Below are 21,521 nucleotides of genomic sequence, written 5' to 3'. Positions count from 1 at the left end.
GTTCTTTTTTTCCTGAGGTAGATTTGGCAGAGCTTGGACTTGTGTTTTGTTATCTTTTGTCTTTTTTTTTTTTAACCTCTTTCTGTTCAGTTCTTCATCATATCATTTCAAGCTCTTCGTTGGACTTCCACGATTGGAATTGCAAAAAAAAACTGGAAAAATGAAGGTGTTCTTCTAAAACTTTTGACCGGTAGTGTATATGTGAGCAAAATTACGCCTCAGTACAGATATATTGTATAAGTGGCTCTTAAGAAAAAAACTCTTAAGAAAAAAGTTTTGAAAAGCAAATAAACTAATCACCGTGAATAATTAGGACACTAAAATTTCTTAAGGTTTGGACCATTGCAAACCCTTTTTTTAGAAGTAAAAATCCGGTACAGCATCTTTAAATTGCTATTGAGTTTTGAGTTTGCGTAAATAATCATGCAGTTATTAATTATTCCATCCCGTAAACAGTCACATTTTAGTTTCCTGTTTTCTCATTTCCTACTCAGAGCTTATTTTGAGTCTAAGAGGATTTTGCAAACGCAGATGAAATTCATTTGCCTTTTCTCTTGCCTATATTCAGCAGCACATAATCCCAAAATGTGTGTCATTTTCATAGGGCACGGAGATTTAAACGATTTCAAGACGGCCTCTTTAAGTCTTCTATTTAAAATGCATTGAAAACAGATTTGGGGGCGACGTGGGGGAGAAAATCAATTGGAGACGGTTATGAGTTATGAAAATAAATTCTGCATTGATTGGCTATCTGACTCCTGCCACTGTGTAAACAAATGGGGAAATGCAGATTCAAATTAGCCTGTGTTTTGCTGAAGGTCAAAATCCACTGATACAATTATGGCCTACTTTAACATGGACAGCGACTGTTTCACTGAGGGCAAAACGTACAAGACAAGAGTTAGAAAATATGAAATTAGTAGTCTAGACTTAGCGGGCGTTTTTAATGATTTATTACTTCATTGCTTTGGGTGCATTCAGTAAGAGGATTGAATTCAAGCAAGAAGCAATTAATCAGTGGTGCACTCCAAATAACTTCACATGGAAAACATTCGCAACATGTTTAACTTTTTTTTTTTTTTTTACTATAGTTTTAATCAAGAAAACTATTCAAATTCAAATTATAATAACACTCTTTACTCACAGCAAGAAGGTTCTAATTCCCAGGTCCTGACAGGTTTCCCCAGCAGCACTGATGGATGCATGGGTCAAACACAGAGGACAAGTTTCTCCACGGGGACAATACAGACTAACCTTAAACTTTAACCTTGTTGTGTCAGGTTGGAGTCTCCCACACGGACTCTGACCATGGAGGCTCCGCGGGGGGTGGAGGTGAGCGCGGCGCAAGGCTTTCTGCAGATCAGCGGCAGAAAAGACCTGCAGCTGGAGTCCACAGAAGGAGAGGTACGGATCAGCTATAGGCATTTTCATACTCGTCTAATTTAGTTTCATTGTGTGCTAGTTTTATGCTACTCAAATTAAAGGATCACTCTGGAATATAATATGGATTAGTGAAACTCATGCTTGGGCTGGAAGTAATGACACTTAATTTGCTCTGCAGCACAGGAATGTCAATTAGGACTGGATTTTTATGTGAAAATTTCCCTAGCAACAAGAATCCATCAATATAAACTGATCAAACACATAAACTGATTTACACATATTACTAAAAACCCTTTAGCACATCATTAGTGCTAATGATGGCATGATTTTTAAGCAAGTGTTCCTTACTCAGATTTGTCCCCAATTTGTGCAGTTTTGGTCATTTATATTCAGTAAGTGATTTATTACAAGATTAAAAAGTTCTATTACATATTTTCCCACAGAATTGCAGAAGAAATTTCAGATTTAAGAGTTTTTTCTTTTCACCTGCAGTGCTTCACCTTAATAGCTTTTTGGATATTGCAATCCATAAAGATTGTCATGATTATTCATGATTAGCACGCAGCATTTTCTTTCATTCACAGTCTAACAGATCAGCATTCCTCTAATATGTCACCAGCTTTATGAACTCAAACTTTTGAATAGGCCTGGGTTTCATTAAGAAGTTGCGGATACAATACATATCTCGATACACAGGCCATGATACGATACATATTTTGATACAGTGCACTTTCGGTTCGATGCGATATATTTCAAATCGATTTGATACAGTTGAAAAATAATGGCTAAATCATGGCTGTGATACTAAAAGTCTTTGTGTTTCATATGAACTTTTCAGAAGAAGTGGTTTAACAAACATTTTAATGATGAAAAACAATGAAAATGTCAAATGTTTTGCATAAACGAGTTTCCATCCTCTGAACAAACAACAAAACTGTAGTGCTGTAACAAAATAATTTAGTAAAATATAACAAAAAATACTCTTGGTGATATATTGATACAGCAGCCCACGATATTGATACTGTATCATCACATTAAACAATACGATATATCAATATTTCAATATTTCTGCACACCCCTATTTATGAACGTAAAAGCAAAGTTGATCAGACATAAACAGTCAGAATCTTTAAATTGACTTCATTTACATGTGACTTATTTGTGTAGATCGACTTGAAATTTCTTTGAATTTGAATTTCAAAGTTCTTATGATTATTGTGTATTGTTTAATGTTCAATTATCTTGATTTTTGACTTGCCTTTTTTTATTCTGTTGCTTAAACTGTGCGTTGCAACACGGTAACTTCCCCATTGTAGGACAAATAAAGATTCTCTTATCTTATCTTATACTATGGTCTGAATTTACCAAATAATCTTGCGTCCCTTGATAGAAACACCTCAGTCCCAATAGAAAAGACTTTAAAAAGACTCATATAAAAGTGAGTGTATGTGTCATTTGTCCATATGCTCCTTTGGCAGATGAGGCGCTCTGTTCACACCACACGTCACATTGTATTTACTGATTGCACCAAAGTCATTCATCACAGAGAAACCACACTGTCTTCACTTCACCTCTGGCTATGTTATTTGAATGACTTCCAGCCCTCTGTGATTTCTGTTCTTTTTTTTTTTTTACAGATACTTCTAGATGCCAACATTATCCAGCTGGGGAATCTTCCACTTGGCACGTTTTCGAAGTCCCCACCCCAGGCGGCCTATGAACAGTCCATATACGAGGTCTGCGTTTGCCCCAGTGGGAAAGTCTACTTATCTCCGGCCCAAAGTAGCTCTACCTGCCAAATAATGAACAATATCTGCCTTTGGAGTTGATTTGGGAACATCTGCGTCCAAAATGCTGCAACTTCAAGGATTTTGATGGGACAAATGTTGGAGAGGAAAAGTTGTTCATATTCACACCAATGGAGCTCAACAGTCCTGTCCATCTGTAGAGTTGTCCTCTTAACTTTGAGATTAATGCTGCGTTTCATTTATCCTCGGAGGCTGGAGCTTGAACATCGGAGTAGCTTTTTTGTGAGTTTCCAGTGGTCAACTTTATAAAAAATGACCAAACATTACAGTATATGTACAGTAAAGACAATAAAAGCAAGCAATAAAAACAAAAACAAAAGAAAAAAGAAAGAGCTCAAACCTGCCCAAGTCCTTGTAAGTGAATTTTTGCTTTTGTCATTAGCTCTGTGTATATCCATAAGCAGGCAGAGTATATCAGCGCATTTATAACTGCAGAGGCTCACCCATTGCAGGAGCAGGTTCACAAAAGCAGGTGGAGCGTGCAGAGCATTTAAAGGCAAAAACCTAACCCTAATAACACAAGAACCTTCAATATTTTTTACTCTTGGATGTCAAAGTTTATCCAAACGCAGGGCATAGCCATGTTGGACTTTCTAACTCGGAACCAGCTCGGGGTTCTGAAATGTTGTTTCCAAGTAGGACTTTCGAGATGGATGGGTGTTCTACTGTAAATTTACGAGTCAGAACATGGAAAATCTGACCTCCGAGGGCAACTGGAACGCAGCATAAGGATTTCTTGTAACTCAGAATGATTGTAATACCCTGATAAAAAATTACATAACACAAAATGATTTTATACATATCACCAAGTATAGATCAAGATCATTTTAAAAAGTTTAAGTATCAATATGTATCTGGGTATCAGTTGATTTGACAACATTATCTACCTGGAAGAAGGGAGAAACTTCGCCGCTGCTACTCCACGTCAAGAGGAGCAGTTGAGGTGGCTCGGGCATCTGTTCTAGATGCCTCCTGGGCGCCTTCCTCGGGAGGTGTTCTGGGCATGTCCCACTGGAAGGAGGCCCCGGGGAAAACCCAGGACACGCTGGAGAATGCCTTGGGGTGCCCCCTGAGGAGTGGAAGGAAGTGTCTGGGGTGAAAGAAGTCTGGGAGTCCCTGCTTAGACTGCTGCCCCCACGACCCGGCCTCGGATAAGCCGAATAAAATGGATGGATGGAACTTAAAAGGTACACTATGTCACTTTTTAGGTGAGGTGTCACCTTCTTGTTTCCATGGAGATCTCATTTCTTTCTCTGAACACTCTACTGTCCTCTTGTATTTATTCAGTTATAGGTGTATTTCTTGCACAGACGTCCTTGAAATACAATGTATTTTTACTGTGGACAAGGTCACCTCCCCCCACAGATCTAACCTGTAACTTGGACTAATGCCGTCACTTTCTGGTCTCCATAGAAATAGACGAGTTAAATGTCATAGTGGGGAACATTCAAGGCAAAGCAATAACATCTCCATGGAGACGAGTACGTGGCAAAACCTCCACCAGAAAGGTTACAGAGTGTACCTTTAACATTGGACAAATGTTTTTCAAATGTTTGTGTTTTATAACTTATAGCTGTTTTTAATATATTGTGAAAATGTGTCTAAGCTCACACAGTTGATTATTGAGATTTCAGACTTTTTAAAATTTTATTTCTATTTTTTATTTTATTTTTTTTCAAAAGTCTGTTGGAAAATGAACGAGAATGTTACAACCAAAACCTGTGAAGATGTGGGCGGGACGGTTGAGCTCCATTAAAAATTAACCATTAGAAACTGGTGGCTTGGACTCGTGAGCCACTTGGAGAGAGAAGACGGCAGCTCGCTCTCATCAGGAATAAAAAAATAACTAGGTCATCGTGACAAGGAAAGTACGACATTTTATTTTTCTACTTGACAAAGAAAATTTTTAAAGAATTCCAACACTGGTGCCTTCAGAGTTTTAAAAATCATTGTGAAGTGGTTGAGATGGCATTGATCCTTGTCTGTTTTTAAAAAGGTCTTACACAAAAGCACAAAGTATTGGTTTCTGAAATAGAGGTGGGCCATATTGACACAACTCTTCATTGTACGTTTAATGCTGTTATAATGAAATTCAGATGCTACATGTTTAGACTTTTTTTTGGCTGAAATTTACAGTATCGAACAAAAAATGTATGGACTCTAATTACAAAATTTAAGAAATATCAACATATTCTTGTTCTCTGTGTATTCTTGTTGTTTGGAAGATGACGCTGCAAGTTTTTTTTTTTTCTTTTTCTGTCTTATTCGTGGGTTTCAGCTTCCTGTTTAGGGCTGGGTATCATTAAGAAGTTGCCGATATGATACATATCTTGATACAGTGAGCTTTCAATTCGATACAGTTCAATAAATAATAAAGACTAAGTGATGGCTGTGATACTAAAAGTCTTTGTTAAACCACTTCTTGTGCATAGTTAATATGAAACACTCTCATTTTAATCATCAAAACACTGAAAATGTCAAATGTGTTACATAAACGAGTCCTTCCTCTAAACAAGCAACAAAACTGTCGCACTGAAACAAAATAATTGAGTAAAATATACCAGAAAATACTCTCGGCAATATATTAATACAGCAGCTCACGATATCGAAACCTTATCATCACATGAAACGATACGATATTTCAATATTTTTGCACACTCCTACTCCTGTTATATGTTGTTATTTTGAGTACGGTTGACCAATTAAATTATTTATTATTTCATTTTAAATTGTTAATTGCTTTGGCAACAGTCCTACCTTTTCCTCATTCTGAAGCTCATGGATATATTCATACACGCTGTATTTTAGCCGTGCACCCAGCTTTATAATGGACTACTTACTATAAAAGGCTACGTGATCATTTAACTTTGCATATACCTTTAAACCAACCATTTTGATATTCTGTAGAGCAGTGTTTCCCAAAAGTTTTTCTGAAAACCCATGTTTTAAAAGTCACAAACCTTCGTGACCCAAGTCAATCGACATTATTCGTAAATCAAAAAATAAAGGTGGATTTGACCATTATTGAACATTAATGAGGAAATGATGAAAAACAGTAATTGAATCAGCAATAAAAGGATCCATAAGTCGCCTATTTGGACATTAAATGTGGCCCATTGCTTTTTCTTTTTAACATTCAATTGAACCAGCAATATTGGAACTAAATAGTCAATAAAATAATTACAAAAAGATTAGAAATTATACAAAACATGTATATTGCAGACCTATATGCAGAGCGTGACAAGTCGACCCAAAAACAATCTCTTGGACCCACCTGAGGTTCACTCTTTGGGAAACAGTGCTGTAGACCACATATGGCCCACCTGTATTCTGAAAGGTGTAAGTTATTGAAATGGATGTTTAATTTGCCATTGTAATGTAAAATAAAACATGTTTTTTTGTTTGAGTTGGGTTTGGTGCCAGTTTTGTTTGCAGCTCAGGATGAACCTTTGAGGGGTGCTAGGTGGAGAAATCGGGTGCTGAAATATGTTATCATTTCAATACGATAAAAAAAAAAAGGTAAATATTTTATAATGTAAGACTTAAAGTGTATGGGATGGAAACGTGACATTCATTTGAATGTGGTGATACACTATTTGACTGTGTATAGTTCAAAGTTACATTTATGGACTTGTAAAAACAAATCTGATCACATTTGAGTGCTAGTAAATTCTTTTCGGTGACTAAAGAGAGACTGAATAAATCATCTATTCGCAATCACAAACAAACACAGTCAAAACTGTTGGTTTCAGATCATGCACAAGACCTTGACTATTTTCTGCTTTTGATTTTAGCTTGTACCTGCATGTCAAACACTTTCTTGGCTAAACCTTTTTGTCTGAAGAAATTCTCTGTTCAAATACTTCATTTTAACCTTCTCTGGGGTTTTGTACAAAGTAGTTTTAGAATATTTGATTTGACTGCAGATAAAAACAAGTGAACTCTGGTTTCCCTCAAGAGATTATCTTTATCCACTATAAAACTAGACCTAAAAAATATAAAAATGCTTAAACAACTGATTATATGGGGTTGGGACTACCACTGATATGTGGTATATGAACAGTTTGTGTTTCCAAATATGTCTTTAATTCATCAGAAGATTCAGACAAAGCCCCTTTTATGCTGTGTGGATCCAAACAAACGTAACAATCGCATTGGTGTTGCACAGGAGCCTATAGGAAAATGAAAATCATAAAGATAAAAATAGTCGTTAGTTGGTCAAGTCAAAAAGAAATTACGCAAAGACAAAGAAACAGCAGTTATTGGTATGTAGTGCCATCTACTGGTTCAAGGTGATAGCCCCATTTCTCAGGAACCTACAATTTCAATTCATTCACTACTAGAAATTAAAAATAAAACTCACACTGACAAAACAATTAATACATTGTGAGATTTAATTCCATAAAGAACATGTTGAATTTTGGTTAAGCTCACAAAACATCAAACTGAAAGAAAGAAAAACTGTAATCGGTGCATATTTTTATATTCAAATATATCAATGACAAAAGGTAACGCAAAAGGCTTGATTCAAAGTTGAAATTGTTACGACATAATACAGTAAAACCTAAAAGAATATAAGAAAATATAGAACATTAATTTTCTTTAGGACTGAATTCTCAATGTTTTCCTGGACACTGGTCTTCAATCCATTTGACTTTGTAAAAATTGTAATAGTTGTTTATATTTTCAACACAATACAGCCTTTATAGTGCAATACATTCATTCATTCAAGTATAATACTGTCTAAAACACAAATTAAAAAACGGAATACTTTAAATCTAAAATGCTGGCGACATAAAAATGAAACAAATGTGTAAAGTAAATAGTAAAATAGTAAAAGTTGTGGCAGAGTCATTCATGTTGCAGTGTAATATATCCATTGTCAATACTTGAATGGATCTCTATACTTGTAGTAGGGTTGCCATTTTCTCTCATATAGATTATTGCTAGAATCACAAAATACATTATTTACACTAAACCATAAAAAACAGATCAATTATTGTGGCTTAAATGGTAAAACTCACCTTATATTTTCATCAGATGGATGGTTAGCTTTGTGGGCTGATTTGGATATATTCAGACCAGGGGGGATCCTGTCTGGGTATCTCACCGCAATCTTAGAGCCCATTAACTCAAATCCCTAAACACAAACAGACAAATGTAGGATTTATGTCAAAAGTAAAGCAAAAAGTAAAAGCAATATAAGTTAAACTAAAGCCTAAAAGTGCAAATGACAGGGAACACGATTTACCAGTTATGCAGGGTAGCTGCGGGGTCTTAAAAGTCTTGAAAAAGATCTTAAATTTCACGTTCCTAAATTAAAGCATTGAAAAGTCTTAAATTATGCTGTTCAAGTCTTATTTTTTTCAGAAAAGTTTTAAATTTCATTAGCCAATTTTTTGTATACTCAACTGGGCTGCAATGCACTGTTAAATGGCGGGAGGAAAATAAAAAACGTGAAATCATGTAACCTGAATGAACGTCTAATTTGGAGAACGCGCAAAACAATACTTTTGCTTGTGGCGCCGACAGCAATGAGTAAACAATCAGTACAGTGCAGGAAGACATTGGCTGGATCATCAAGTGTAGGTTTAGATTCTAGATATAGTACCAGTAGTTGGTTGGTCATTATTAGAATTGGATCGGGTGTTTTTTGTCCACATAATGGGTGTGATGTTGGTCTTAATTTTCATTTAAGTAGTATTAAATGTCTTTATGTTCAGTCTTAAATTTGGGATAGTCAAACCTGAGGATACCCTGTTATGATTCAACTAAAGCTCATACTTGTTACCTCACCACCACAGTGTAAACAAGGACTCAAATCATCTAATAGTCATTTTTTGACAATAAAAAACATGACAGCACCTTAAATTAAACTGCCAACTAAATGCATTGCCAAACTGTCAGAAAACGATGTTCCTTGCATGTAAATAGTCCCAGATTTTTTGTGAAACTTATGATTTTATTTCCTGTTTGGACCTGGGCAGCAGATGTGACATAACGTACAGGTAATTGCATAAGTGTTACACAAACATCCATAAGGTAAACAAAGGCCAAATCTAAATTGCACCATAATTATGACAAACTAATAAAGCTACATAACAACACCTTTGCTTTGCTGTGTGTAAATGGTCCCCGTGTTAAGGAATTCTGTGTGTTGATGAAATATGTAAAAGGTATTCCAATGTAAAACTTATGGAAACTTTTCTTCACCAGCTGATGTAAAACTATGATAAATATTGACCAAACCAAGTAATAATTGGAAAAACATGAAAACCTGTCATATGCACTTCAAGTAATTCAATAAATGTTCACACCGCTGGGGCAACATCAAGGACTTCAGTATCCTTGTTTTGTTTGTCCATTATAAATAGTTACTTACATGATATCTCCTAATTGCATCATCGCAATGCTGCTGTTGGGTGTAGTTAATAAAAGCACAGCGTTTTGCAGGCAGTTGTTTAAGACTATAAACTGGTCCAACCCTGCAAAGAGAGAGAACACAAGGGAATGACTTTGTTTTGATGATAATTTTAACGCTGTTAAAATACTACATGACCTTGAGGCATATTTGAGTACTTACTTGTTAAAAATACTTCCTAATAAGTTTTCAGTGACAGAAAAAGACAGATTTCCCACCCACACAGGAAACAGCTCTCTGTTGAAAGATAAAACATGACATTATGCCCAGTTAAATTAAAGAACATTATATAACTTTTATTAATGACAGCCCACCCCCTGCTTCATGGGATTCTGCTGTTTCTTTATCAGTTTGTTATCCTTTTTATCAGATTAACACTTTATCTTGTTGCAGTCTATTCTCAAATGTTAATGCTCCTGGAGGCGTTTACAATGTGTACTCTGAACAAAACCATATTTTCCAAACATATATTGCAAATCTAATAACAATACTTTACATAAAGATGATAACTATTTCCCCAAACTGCAGTCCTCCTGTATTACCCACACACAAAGCTTTTTTTTTCACTGTTCTGTAACTGAGCCGAATGTTTTGTGAAATGTGATGTACTCACGGTGCTTGTTCTACATGGTTGGACTTCGGGGCTGCAGGGGCATTTGGTTTGGGCTGGCTTTGCTGGTTCTGGACTGGGATAAGAGGCGTTTTCTCGAGGGGGAGGGTCTTTGATGCATCCTGGGCTGGAGGAAGAGGGGGTTGAAGAGGAGGGCGGGGGGCAGCAGCCGCTTTGGCAGAGAGGCCCGGGGATACTCCGGTCACATTAGCCACCTGCTGCACTGGGACAGGGGCAGGTGGGGACACTAAAACACAAAGAAAATGTTACTTTAAAATACAGGTTAAACAGTTTTATTTTCCTCAACAGTTTGGGTTCATGTAACATAAAAAAATAAAATCCCTATAGTTTAAAACTGAGCTGGAGGACAGGTCAGAATTCTATAGAAGATGATGCTGTTAAACTGCCTGATTACAAATGTGTTAACCTTTAATTAATATGCATTTACTGGGCCTATTCACATGAAATAAACTGGAACAAAAAAACTACAATTTTCAATAGGTTAAAAGAGTAGAACCACTATTGAACCCTGAAGACACGCTTTTTGTGGCAAGATAGTGGAGTTAGTCCCCAACATATGATAAGGTTCAACATTTGTGGATCATACATTTGAATATTTCTTTCAAAATGAGTCAAAGTCCCATAGAGCTACAAAGGCAGCTGCCCACCATCTGAGAGTATATGACAAGTGACCATTGACAAGACTGAATATTTTGTTTTGAAATGTTTATTCCAAGAGCAACAATGCTCATTTTTCACAACTCTGAAGCCCATGGATTCGTTGCAATTTTCATGTCATCTCAAATGAAAGGCAGAAGCCTACAAAGCTCTATGGGAAAATAAATTTTAGTGAACTACCTAGACACATTGACTCACAACATGTGGACATACTCCTGTAGTAATTCAAAAACAGAATGAGGATTACCCTGAAGTTTGTTCAACTTTGATAGTGCTTCCTGGGCTTTTTCAACATTCCCGTGAATAATTAAAGCATTTGAACTCTGCTCCCGAGTGAAGCCATTCTCCTAAAGAGGGAAATATCAGTTAATAAAATCTCAAAATTAAAATCATAGGTTCACATTTGGATTCTCACCATTAGCTGTAAAATCTGTACATTCATCAGTTCTTGAGCCGCTTCTGGGCTGGAGCCGTTTAGTTCAAGAATCTTCTTAAAAGCGCAGGCTGCCTCCTCGTACCGCTGCCAAGAACAACAAGGTCAACAAAAGTAACAGTTACTTTCACTTCAATGCTTTCACTAAGAAAACATTAAAATTCAGAAGAAGTCTAAGCTAGACAAAAGGGTGTTTAAGCGTGTTAGATGTTTAACTTTTATATGATGCTTATGCTTTGACAAAACTTCAATGTCAGCACGTCAGATTAGTGGTGATATAGATACAGTATATTCTGACATTTGTATAAACCTGCAACAGTAAAAAAATAAAAATGTAATAAACTAATAACATTTTGTATGACATCATGTGCAAATCACGATTCTACTATGAAGACTGTGGTGGCAGAAGCAAACTTTTTATACAAAACTTGCTGTAAAAATATGACCCATTACCTCTATTAAATCAGGGGAGATATTCAGTCATATTTTTACAACAAAATATGTGGGTAATATTGACAAAGATAATATAAAATGCTAAATAATTAATAAATAATTAATGTTAAAGTTCTGAATAAAGTCTGAATAGCAGTACACCCTTATCTGAAAGATAACCGGTGCACTCCCACTACTACTGATAATATTTTTTAAAAAGGTCATATTTAGATCATAGCCACCTCACTGAAACCCTGGATTAAAAACAGAGCTAACATATTGTGCCATTGTATTTGTGTATTCATGTTACCGGTTTGGTGCAGAAGTGCGGTGTTCTTTTACCTTGAGTCCTGCCAGCGCTCTTCCTTTTCTAAACAGGCCTCTAACCCAGCCAGGACTCATACTCAGAGACAACTCTGCATCACTTAAAGACTTCTCATACTCCTGCATTCTCTCAAAACAAAATGCACGATTTCCAAATAACCTGCATAAGAAAAATATATGTTAAAGCTTTTTTAGAATCTAACCAAAGCCAAATCAGAGTTCATCTCTACCTACCTATACTCTGTCGGGTTGTATTTAATGGCATCTGTGAAATAATTAACAGCAATTTTATATTCTCCGACACCAGCGAGTTTATTCCCAATCACTGAAATAAAACATACAATTACAAATGTAACAAACATTTAAGATTTTTATGAACATTTGAAAACAAGCAAACAAAGACATACTTGCAAGTTCAGCACTCATTTTAACAAAGTCCTCCATTTTAGGGCTAGATGTAACAGGATCCTGGAAAATTACAATTAAAAAAGTAAAAGGAGTTAATGGGTGTTAAAAGAGCACTATGCAACTTTCTAGGGAGACTGTCTGCTGTCTGCTTGAGGCACCATGGAGTTTTTGCATTGCCTGTCACGTTCCTCAGTACAGCATTATAAGCATCCATCTTACTTTATTTAATTACATGTGATTTATTGCAAAAAAACAGTACAGCCAATCTGTAGAAAATTCCAGGTAAACCAGTCACTTGCCCATGGGGACAAGCATGTGATGGACACTCTATTAGTGACAGAAATTATATCCAACATTTATATATAGCAATACTGTTTGAGGTATTGAAAAGTATTGATTCTCATGCAAAAATATCAATACTTAAAAGCATCAATACATACATACCAAAAAAAAAACCTTTTTCTGATACAATTTTGGTAAACATCTTAAATACATTTATCTGCAGATTACCTCTGCTAGAAAAGGTTACATAATGCATCTTTAATGAGCCGATTTACAGATATGAATCTTTAAAGCAGGAACAGAATAACTCACCTTATTTACATGATTTGCTTCGTGTGTTCCTTCCGTTTTTTCAGGTGTTTTGGGTTCTTCTTTAAGTGGAGACTTCTTTTTATCATGCTTTTGCTCTAACTGGCGTTTAGCAATTTCAGCTGCTTTAGTAACAAAACTACTTGTCAAATCCAACCCCTGTAACACATAAAAACAATATAAAAATCTATTTGAAACCATCTTAAACAGCAATTTATTTTAAAATACAACCCCAAATATTTTACCTCATCTTCTTCATTACTGGATCCATCTGAAGTGTTGTTACTGCTTTCTGAATTTAAAGATGAAGCCATAGCTCTAAGGTTTAAATATTCTTTATCCTCTTCACATACTTCTGAAGCTTTATCCTTAATCTGTAAATTAAACAAAATTATTGACATAAATCTTTATCTCAACTAGGAGTTCATGGTAGCAAAACGAAAATCACCTTATCTTGTGTAGTGTTCTGTTGCTTTTCAAGGCGTTTTCTCACTTTTTGTCGCTGTGAGGAAAAAAATAATAATAATAAATTGTGTTGTGTTGTATTGTAAACTACAATTTCCAAATTCATTATAAAACTGGAAACAACAATGACATGTTAAGATTAAATGTCTAAAAATGTTCAGTAAAATGTAAAAAAAAAAAGCTCAGTATAAAATATGTCATTTTCAAAGTAAAATTTCAATGGTAATCTCTTCTTCAGTTTTGAAACTCAATGCCTGGTCAAATAAGTATTCACATTGTGGTGTTGCCTTCATTATACAACTATGTAGCCTACATAGTATACAATATAGGTCTTGTGAAATTCCCAACACAGAATAATTAAATGATTGATACAAAAATTACTTCCAGATACATACTTGTTTTTTCAGACGCTTCTTTTCTGCCTTCTCTTTAATTTTCTTTTCGTTTGATAATAATCTAGCCTTCCTTTCCGCATCCTGATTCACAAAACAGATAGTAACAAATTAAATACATACAAAAATGCAGATAAAAAAAAAAAAAAGAGCAAACAACTTACACTTTCCCAGTCTAAATCATCATCACTGGACTCCGTATTAGGGCCACAGGGCACCTTTATACCATACTTGTGTTTTATATCTTTCCAGTCATCTCCAGTGAAATTCTGATAAAAGTGTACGTCTTCATCTTGCATTTGGGCTGTTGATGAAAATGTATTTTAGACAAGACTCTACAGAATTTAGGCCTAAATGTTGTAAATGTTGTAAGGCTACTTGAAAATTACATACCACAAAAACTTTCTTGTATAAAACCTTCAATATCGGGGAGTCCAGCGTAGAAATCTCCCTGGAAAAACGTGAAAGAAATGCAGTTTTCATCTCTCTAAGCCATTACAATAACAATTCACACAAAATCACGCCAAATCTCCAAAGCTTCAAAAATGAAAGTGAGTCCCGATGACAAACTTACACAATAACTCTTCAGAATGATACAAGAAACAACTGTAATGCATGCTATTTTACTTATCAGAATTACATATTTAGGTAACTATCTGATTCCAAAATTTAAGACATAAAAATACAGACTTATCCTATCAAAAACTTTTTCCACAATAGCATTAGCACGTTGCTAACTCCGGCCCAGTGTAAAATGCGAGCGGCGCTGCTAGCTGAACACATGAAAGAAAATTAAGCAAATGTTTCTACTTACCATCACTTTTACTCTTGCAAAAGCTGGAAAAGAATGAAACGAAATTAGCGTGTGACAAATGGCAGCAAATACAGTGTAAACAGATTAAAATAATGACATACCTGCTGCCTGTCTATGAGTAAAAGACATGATTGTAGCTTGGAGTTTTCTCTATTGGCCTAAGTCATTTAAGTATCATACAATCTTATTATTATAAATCCAGGCGCAGATTAGTGTGATGCTGGTACTAGTAGAAACAAAAAAACTATAATAAAATCCAGTTTTTATTATAGATCCATGCTACGGAAGTGTAATAGTGGTGCCCTTAGTTCGTCACTGTGATCTTGTTGGCATCAATGCTTCTTTATCGCCATCTAGTGGATTTATCATGTCCTATAATCCAATCGATCCACTTTATTTATATAGCATTGAGATATAGAAGGGTAGATATCGCAGTGACTACCGCTCTCTGTTGGAATGCGTCAACAAAACCGCCATCTTGGTACAGGGGTGACACTGCTTTAAATGGTGAGATTAGTACTGGTTTAGTCCTGGTTTAGTCCTGGTTTAGTCCTGGTTCAGCCCTGGTTCAGTCCTGTTTTAGCCCTGGTTTAGACTTGGTTTAGACCTGGTTCAGACCTGGTTTAGACCTGGTTCAGTTCTGGTTTAGACCTGGTTCAGTCCTGTTTCAGCCCTGTTTCAGTCCTAGTTCAGTCCTAATTCAGTCCTGGTTCAGTCCTGGTGTAGTCCTGGTTTAGTCCTGGGTTATTCCTGGGTTCAGTCAGTTGCTGATACTGTGAAAAACTTTAGACCATGGAACCCCCGTACCAAGATGGCGGCGGAATAATCGCAGGCCAAGAGGCTGAACGCAAGATCTACTGTTTTATATCTATGATTTATATAGCATATTTTATGAACATGAAGTTTCCAAAGTGCTGCACACACAAATTAATAAAATAAAAGACAGAAAATCATAAAAAGTGTTAAAATGCATAAAGCTAAACATGATTTTAAAAAAAAATATTAAAAACAAATAAATAAATTAAATTAAATTAAAGACAAAGAGAACCACACATCTCACATGGTGTTAAAAGCCAGAGAGTAAATGTGGGTGAAGAAAAGACTATGGCTGCATCAAATTTTTTTTCCTCACTTCCTTCTCCTGGATTCTGTTGAGGAAAATAACCCTTTTCCTCGTGTGTTCGTTAGTTTCTGCTTAGACAAAAAATTACACTTGAAACAGAAATAAAGTCCAGATAATTTACTTATTCCAAAGTCATACTTGTACAAGGAGTCTGTGCTGACATTCCCATGCAGAGACTGAATATTTACGCCTATACAATGATTTTTATATGTAAACTATAGTGGGAGGCGGCCAGGTTTTAGACTTAGTGCCTTTTCGTTGGTCCACAGGCCAGCCAGGCCTCTTGGCACGTTGCACAATCTTATCCCATTGTGACAAGGATCCCATTTATCTCACTCCCCTTACGGGAGCGTCTGCTGGTCTGCTCGGGGTGATGAGTCATGAGTCAACATATCCCTATCAATAAATCCTTGCCCTATTTAGTTAATTGATTAGACATATAGATAGAAATAGAATATCTTGTACATGGACTGAACCCATCTCTGCATCCCTTATCTGTAATCTAGTGCCTGTTTTCTGGGTCATTGTATAGTGAATTCTAATAGTACAATAATAAAATATAGCAGTACATCAATAACATTATAACAGTAGTTATACATCACCTAAGCCTAGTTTTTTATCCTAACATTCCTCCCCTCAATTCTCCACTTTTCAGCTGTCAGTCAAATTTGTCACATAATTGGTGTCCCAAAGAAAACCACGGAAGGAAGAAAGGAGTAAATATGGGGGAGGCTTCAGAAGGAAGACCTCAGATAAAATAATCAAACTTTATAGGTCTCAGTGAGGAGTTTATATCCTCTCTCCTCAGTGGCCATGTCTCATTTCTCTTTCCTTTCTTCCTTCTCCTTGATTTCCCTCCTTGATTCTGCAGGAAATGGGTGAGAAAGTCCCACTCAAGAGGAGACACAAGTTGTAAATGGTGTCCCAGTTCGAGGGTTGCAGCCTTCATATTTGGACTCAATTTTACAACTTTGGGGATACTTTTAAACCTCTGTCAGTTTCTTGACTTCTCGAGTAGATATAAACCTATGAGGTCATGACTGTAGTGAGCCGCGTGCTGTGTGCAGACGGCCAGTCACAGCGCAGACTTGGGTAAACTGACAGCCGTGTGTAAACAGCTTTGCATCTGTGTAGACTTTCAGGGGGAGAAAGTTCAAAATGCATTTGCACTTGCTATTAGCCAAGGTCTAATAAAAACTTAAAAGGCTAGGCAATTTGGCAATGAACACTGTGATCTAATCCTTCTGCAATCTGCCATTTTCACATACAATGTCTATGAGAATTCACCACATATTCGCAATTTGCTTCACTTTGACTTGTCTATTGTGAGCAATGTGCAGTAGCATTTTACACTACAACTGTGTGATTACTCACTGTTTTGGACTTAATGGCAGTAAGTTTTTATATATTTTCAGCTGCCATATAGCCAAACTTTGGTTTGCCACTGGTGCCACTGTTTGCTTTGAGGAAAAACTCACCGTCCCTGGGTGGGCTCGAACCACCAACCTTTCGGTTAACAGCCGAACGCGCTAACCGATTGCGCCACAGAGACCTGAAAAATAAAGACATTATGAGTATGGAAACAGCTCAGTGTACATTAAGTTTAATGGACGTAAAAGCAGAAAAGTAATTTTTTCAATTATGTGACCAATACAACATTGAACTTTGTTCAACTGATAAAATTCAACCTTTTGCAATGGACCTGAACGACTGAGGAATTACACCAACATTTATATATGATCATCAAAAAAGTTACACAACACAACTTGATTTGCTATTTATAAAAAAAGGAAGAAAGGAAAACAATTAAGTTGGCATTTGATCTGAAGCACGGCAGCAGGAGCACCATTATTTGACTATTTGCTGAGCTAAAATGAGTGAGTTGACCATTAACTCCTGTATCATGTTTCTCTGGAAAAATGATTGCTCCGTGCACTTGAACACTAGAATACTTGAGTTTGTCCCAGAACAGCTTGCCTCTACATAAGACAAGCTGTTCTGGGACAAATAAAGGTTCTTTATATGCCAATTACAAACCACATAATTAAGTTCTGCTACTCTGTGGTTAGAAATTTGAAGGTTAATAGAGCTGTAACAATAACAGATTTTGAAGTGCGATACACTGCTGAAGAAAATATAGGCAATACTCGATAGTACTGAATTCCATTATACCACAGACACGAAAGCCCTAAAGAAGGATTTATCTGTAAAAAAAAAAAAAAAAAACAAATAAATAGTATGTACAGTATTGTTAATGAACATGAGCTGAAATAAGTGAAACAATTAATGAGTCATAAAAGTTATTTATTCAACCTTCTACAGCTAAAAGCTTATTGTAGTATAGAAAAATAACAAAATGTTTCCCATTAGTACAAAGAAAAAGTATCCACAGCAAACACTGATCTATTAAGGCGATATAGTAGATGATGTTGACAGGTCTTAAGGTTAACTTGTGATATCTTGTGAAATGTACATCTGCAGATTAAACTGAGTAATACAATCAAAAGGGCTACGTCCCTGGGTGGGCTCGAACCACCAACCTTTCGGTTAACAGCCGAACGCGCTAACCGATTGCGCCACAGAGACCATATTTTTGTATTCCGAGCAGTGGAATTGCGAGGCGTTCGAAAGGTCAGTCAAGAGTCAGTTCTTTCAGTGTGAACTACAGGCCTCACAAAGTCTCCCAACCTACCCAAAAAGCCCAGGAGGCACCTAGACTGTAGACTGTGTAAAGAAGTGGGAACGTGACATCACCCATAGCATTTGGCTCCAGTCAAATGAAGCTCATGAGGCTTGCAGTTACAGGGGCAACAATATTCCAATGGGAGCCAGGGTCGGAAGGAGCCTGAGGTGCCTACATGCAAACCTCCTATTTTCCTATGCAGCAGCTTGTGCGTTAGTTATGTCCATTTATATATACAGTCTATGTCTGGAAGACGTGCTCAAGTTTCTGTAGGCTCCACTCAATGTGGAGGAGCAGCAACTCTACACTGAGTCCCTAACATCTCCACTACTTGAACCTCAAATGGAACCTTGAGCCTTAACTTTGTATCAAGGGCAGCTGTATGTACTGCAGAGGTGGTACCAAGTCTTTTTGCTGCAAGTCTCAAGTAAGTCACAAGTCTATGACCTCAAGTCCGAGTCAAGTCCCATGTTAAATACAGACAAGTCCAAGTCGAGTCTCGAGTCACTGGCCCAGAAGTCAAGTTCAAGTTGTCTGCTTTGAGCTTCAAGTCATTTCAAGTCTTTAAACCAGGGGTGTCCAAACTTTTTTCATCAAGGGCCACATATCTAAACACAGACGAAGCAGAGGGACGATCGAGGGACGATCTCAGTACAGTGAATAATTAAAATATGTGCATGTTTAACATGTTAGAATGAGCCATCAGCCTTTATTCACGTTAAGATCCTTAAAACCACACAATAAATATTAAATATCGGTTTTATCCAGGTAGATTTTCAAAAAACTTGCAATAAAAAGATAATTTGCAAGGTAATTTGGGTCAATTCTCCTGCAAGCCTGAGGGCCAAGAAAAATTTGTCTGAGGGCCGCATTTGGCCCACGGGCCATAGTTTGGACATGCCTGCTTTAAACAAAAGTACCAAATATAGCCTGGATTTTTGCCATTTATTTGCCTTTTAAGATAAATTGTACTTAAAAAATTACAGCATATTTGTATATGAGTATTTATAGAGTATATAAGAGTTGTAGAAATTTATTTAGTTAACTTTTCATTTGTAAATGTCTTGACAAGATCTGAGTGTGAATCATTGCGGTCAGAATAAAAAGAATTCAGATTTAAAAGTGCTTTTCAAGTCTTATCAAGTCACGGGCCTCAAGTCCCAAGTCATTGACCTTCAAGTCCAAATCGAGTCCCAAGTCATAGTGCATTTTATCAAGCCAAGTCCTAAAAATAGTGACTCAAGTCTGACTCGAGTCCAAGTCACAACTTGCAAAGTCCCACCTCTGATGTACTGCATTTAATTGTTATCAAATTAATACAATAAAAGACAGTAAATCATAAATAAAAACAATAATTAAAAAGTGTGAAAATGCATAAAGTGAAAAATGATAAAAAATTAATTTGGTTTTATAGAGTTTATATCTTCTCTCCTCAGTGGCCGTGTCTCATTCCTCTTTCCTTGCTTCCTTCTCCTTGATTTCTCTCCTTGATAATGCAGGAAATGGGTGAGAAAGTCCCACTCAAGAGAAGACACAAGCCAAAGTTGTAAGTTGTGTCCCTTCGTATTGGGACACAACTTACAACTTTGGGGTTACTTTTAGACCTCTGTCAGTTTCTTGAGTTTTTGAGTAGATATAAAGATATGAGGTCATGATCGTGGTGGGCTGCATGCTGTGTGTGAACGTGCCTGATTCGGGTAAAACTGTGACTTAACTTTGTAACGACGGGCATCTGTATGTGCTGTATGTGTCTGTGCATTTAGTTGTTATCGTTGTAATAATTTTGAAGTACTGAATTCTTAGGTCACCATAAATTAAAAGTGCAGCGCCCAACGTGGGGCTCGAACCCACGACCCTGAGATTAAGAGTCTCATGCTCTACCGACTGAGCTAGCCGGGCTACATGTTAAGACAGTTCTCCCACTACTGGTCAAAAATAAACCCTCGTCCCGTATATCGATCTTTACGTATTAGTCCATTCTTCATTTATCTTTGTCGTCACTTTAGGGAGTACAACTGCTGCTTGATAGACAAATAATCACACAAAAGAGCTGGTGGTCGTATTAATGAAGCTACTCACTTTTTCCTTTAGGAATTGTTCGTGTAAAGTTGATATCTGATGTCGCAAAGTGTTTGATATTTATCCTCCAAGGCTGTAAACTTTCCGTAGTCATTCCCCGACCTCGTAGAATGCGATACGCGGTGTTTTACGAGACTGTAGTGGTTTTGGAGAACGTATTTTGAAAGGGCACCGGAAGTTTATTTTGACATTGCGTGTCCATTTCCGGACTTTCCCTGTGAAAAAGCCTGGAGACCACCTGTGCTGGAGAGTATATGCTGCAAAATCAGAACTTGAACATATTTTGAGCAGCGCGTAGCGTAATGACGGCCGTTGCACGTGCGTGTTAAAATGGTTAAAATGGTCATAAGCCGTACATACCTGCACGTGCTGCTCGTATGCTCACGCGCTTACAGCTTTGGTCTAGCATCGATTTGAGTGGCGCCAAACGCTGTGGGTGACGTCACACTTCACTTCTTTACCAAGTATATGGTCCAGAGCCGCATGTTTCCTGAAAACTGAAGTAAAACTCTAAAGAAAGATGCAAAGAACTAGATGTCAGCGCGAAAGGAACCAAAAACTCACCGTCCCTGGGTGGGCTCGAACCACCAACCTTTCGGTTAACAGCCGAACGCGCTAACCGATTGCGCCACAGAGACAGATATGGAATACGTTTGGTGTTTTGAGTTAAAAGGATATATACATCCAATAGTTAAATTGAGGTTTGGTAGAAGAAATCAGACTTGCGCTACTTCAAAAGAGACTATAATTTACAGCATGTACTGATTAATAAGGATATAACACTCACACAAATTATACACACTGAAACTTTGTCATAATAAATAAATAAATATATATAATAAATACATTTCTTGACTTCCTCGTGAATATAAATCGC

The 21,521-nt window shown here is 36.7% G+C and overlaps 2 protein-coding genes and 4 non-coding genes across 6 annotated transcripts in view; 1 reads left to right on the top strand and 5 right to left on the bottom strand.

Moving 5' to 3' along the window:
• LOC110170748 (zeta-sarcoglycan-like) overlaps positions 1-3,212 on the top strand; it is a 63,032-nt gene extending 59,820 nt beyond the window's left edge. Inside the window, exons 7-8 of the mRNA XM_055156823.1 lie at positions 1,281-1,404; positions 3,021-3,212. Coding sequence (XP_055012798.1) covers positions 1,281-1,404; positions 3,021-3,212 — 316 coding nt within the window. The remainder of the gene's footprint in view (positions 1-1,280; positions 1,405-3,020) is intronic.
• A 4,355-nt stretch (positions 3,213-7,567) lies between these two features.
• Positions 7,568-15,118, bottom strand: LOC110170747 (tetratricopeptide repeat protein 31-like). Its single transcript, XM_020936439.2, has 18 exons — positions 14,861-15,118; positions 14,760-14,782; positions 14,339-14,396; positions 14,110-14,249; positions 13,949-14,029; positions 13,537-13,590; positions 13,334-13,462; positions 13,092-13,247; positions 12,497-12,557; positions 12,324-12,414; positions 12,108-12,249; positions 11,316-11,420; positions 11,148-11,247; positions 10,226-10,469; positions 9,775-9,849; positions 9,574-9,676; positions 8,216-8,331; positions 7,568-8,137 (listed from the first exon to the last, which is right to left on the bottom strand). The coding sequence occupies exons 1-18, from the start codon at positions 14,886-14,888 to the stop codon at positions 8,074-8,076; spliced, it is 1,770 nt and encodes a 589-aa protein (XP_020792098.2). The 5' UTR covers positions 14,889-15,118; the 3' UTR covers positions 7,568-8,073.
• Positions 15,119-17,360: 2,242 nt separating this feature from the next.
• trnan-guu (transfer RNA asparagine (anticodon GUU)) lies at positions 17,361-17,434 on the bottom strand. The gene has a single exon. It is a non-coding gene; the product is annotated as a tRNA-Asn (tRNA).
• A 960-nt stretch (positions 17,435-18,394) lies between these two features.
• Positions 18,395-18,468, bottom strand: trnan-guu (transfer RNA asparagine (anticodon GUU)). Its single transcript has one exon. It is a non-coding gene; the product is annotated as a tRNA-Asn (tRNA).
• Positions 18,469-20,391: 1,923 nt separating this feature from the next.
• On the bottom strand, positions 20,392-20,464 carry trnak-cuu (transfer RNA lysine (anticodon CUU)). The gene has a single exon. It is a non-coding gene; the product is annotated as a tRNA-Lys (tRNA).
• Positions 20,465-21,208: 744 nt separating this feature from the next.
• trnan-guu (transfer RNA asparagine (anticodon GUU)) lies at positions 21,209-21,282 on the bottom strand. Its single transcript has one exon. It is a non-coding gene; the product is annotated as a tRNA-Asn (tRNA).
• Positions 21,283-21,521: the final 239 nt, after the last annotated feature.

This window comes from Boleophthalmus pectinirostris, unplaced genomic scaffold, assembly GCF_026225935.1.
Source record: "Boleophthalmus pectinirostris isolate CB_2022bp ecotype Guang Dong unplaced genomic scaffold, ASM2622593v1 HiC_scaffold_20, whole genome shotgun sequence".
Classification (NCBI taxonomy): domain Eukaryota; kingdom Metazoa; phylum Chordata; class Actinopteri; order Gobiiformes; family Gobiidae; genus Boleophthalmus; species Boleophthalmus pectinirostris.
This window is presented reverse-complemented; position numbering and strand designations above follow the sequence as displayed.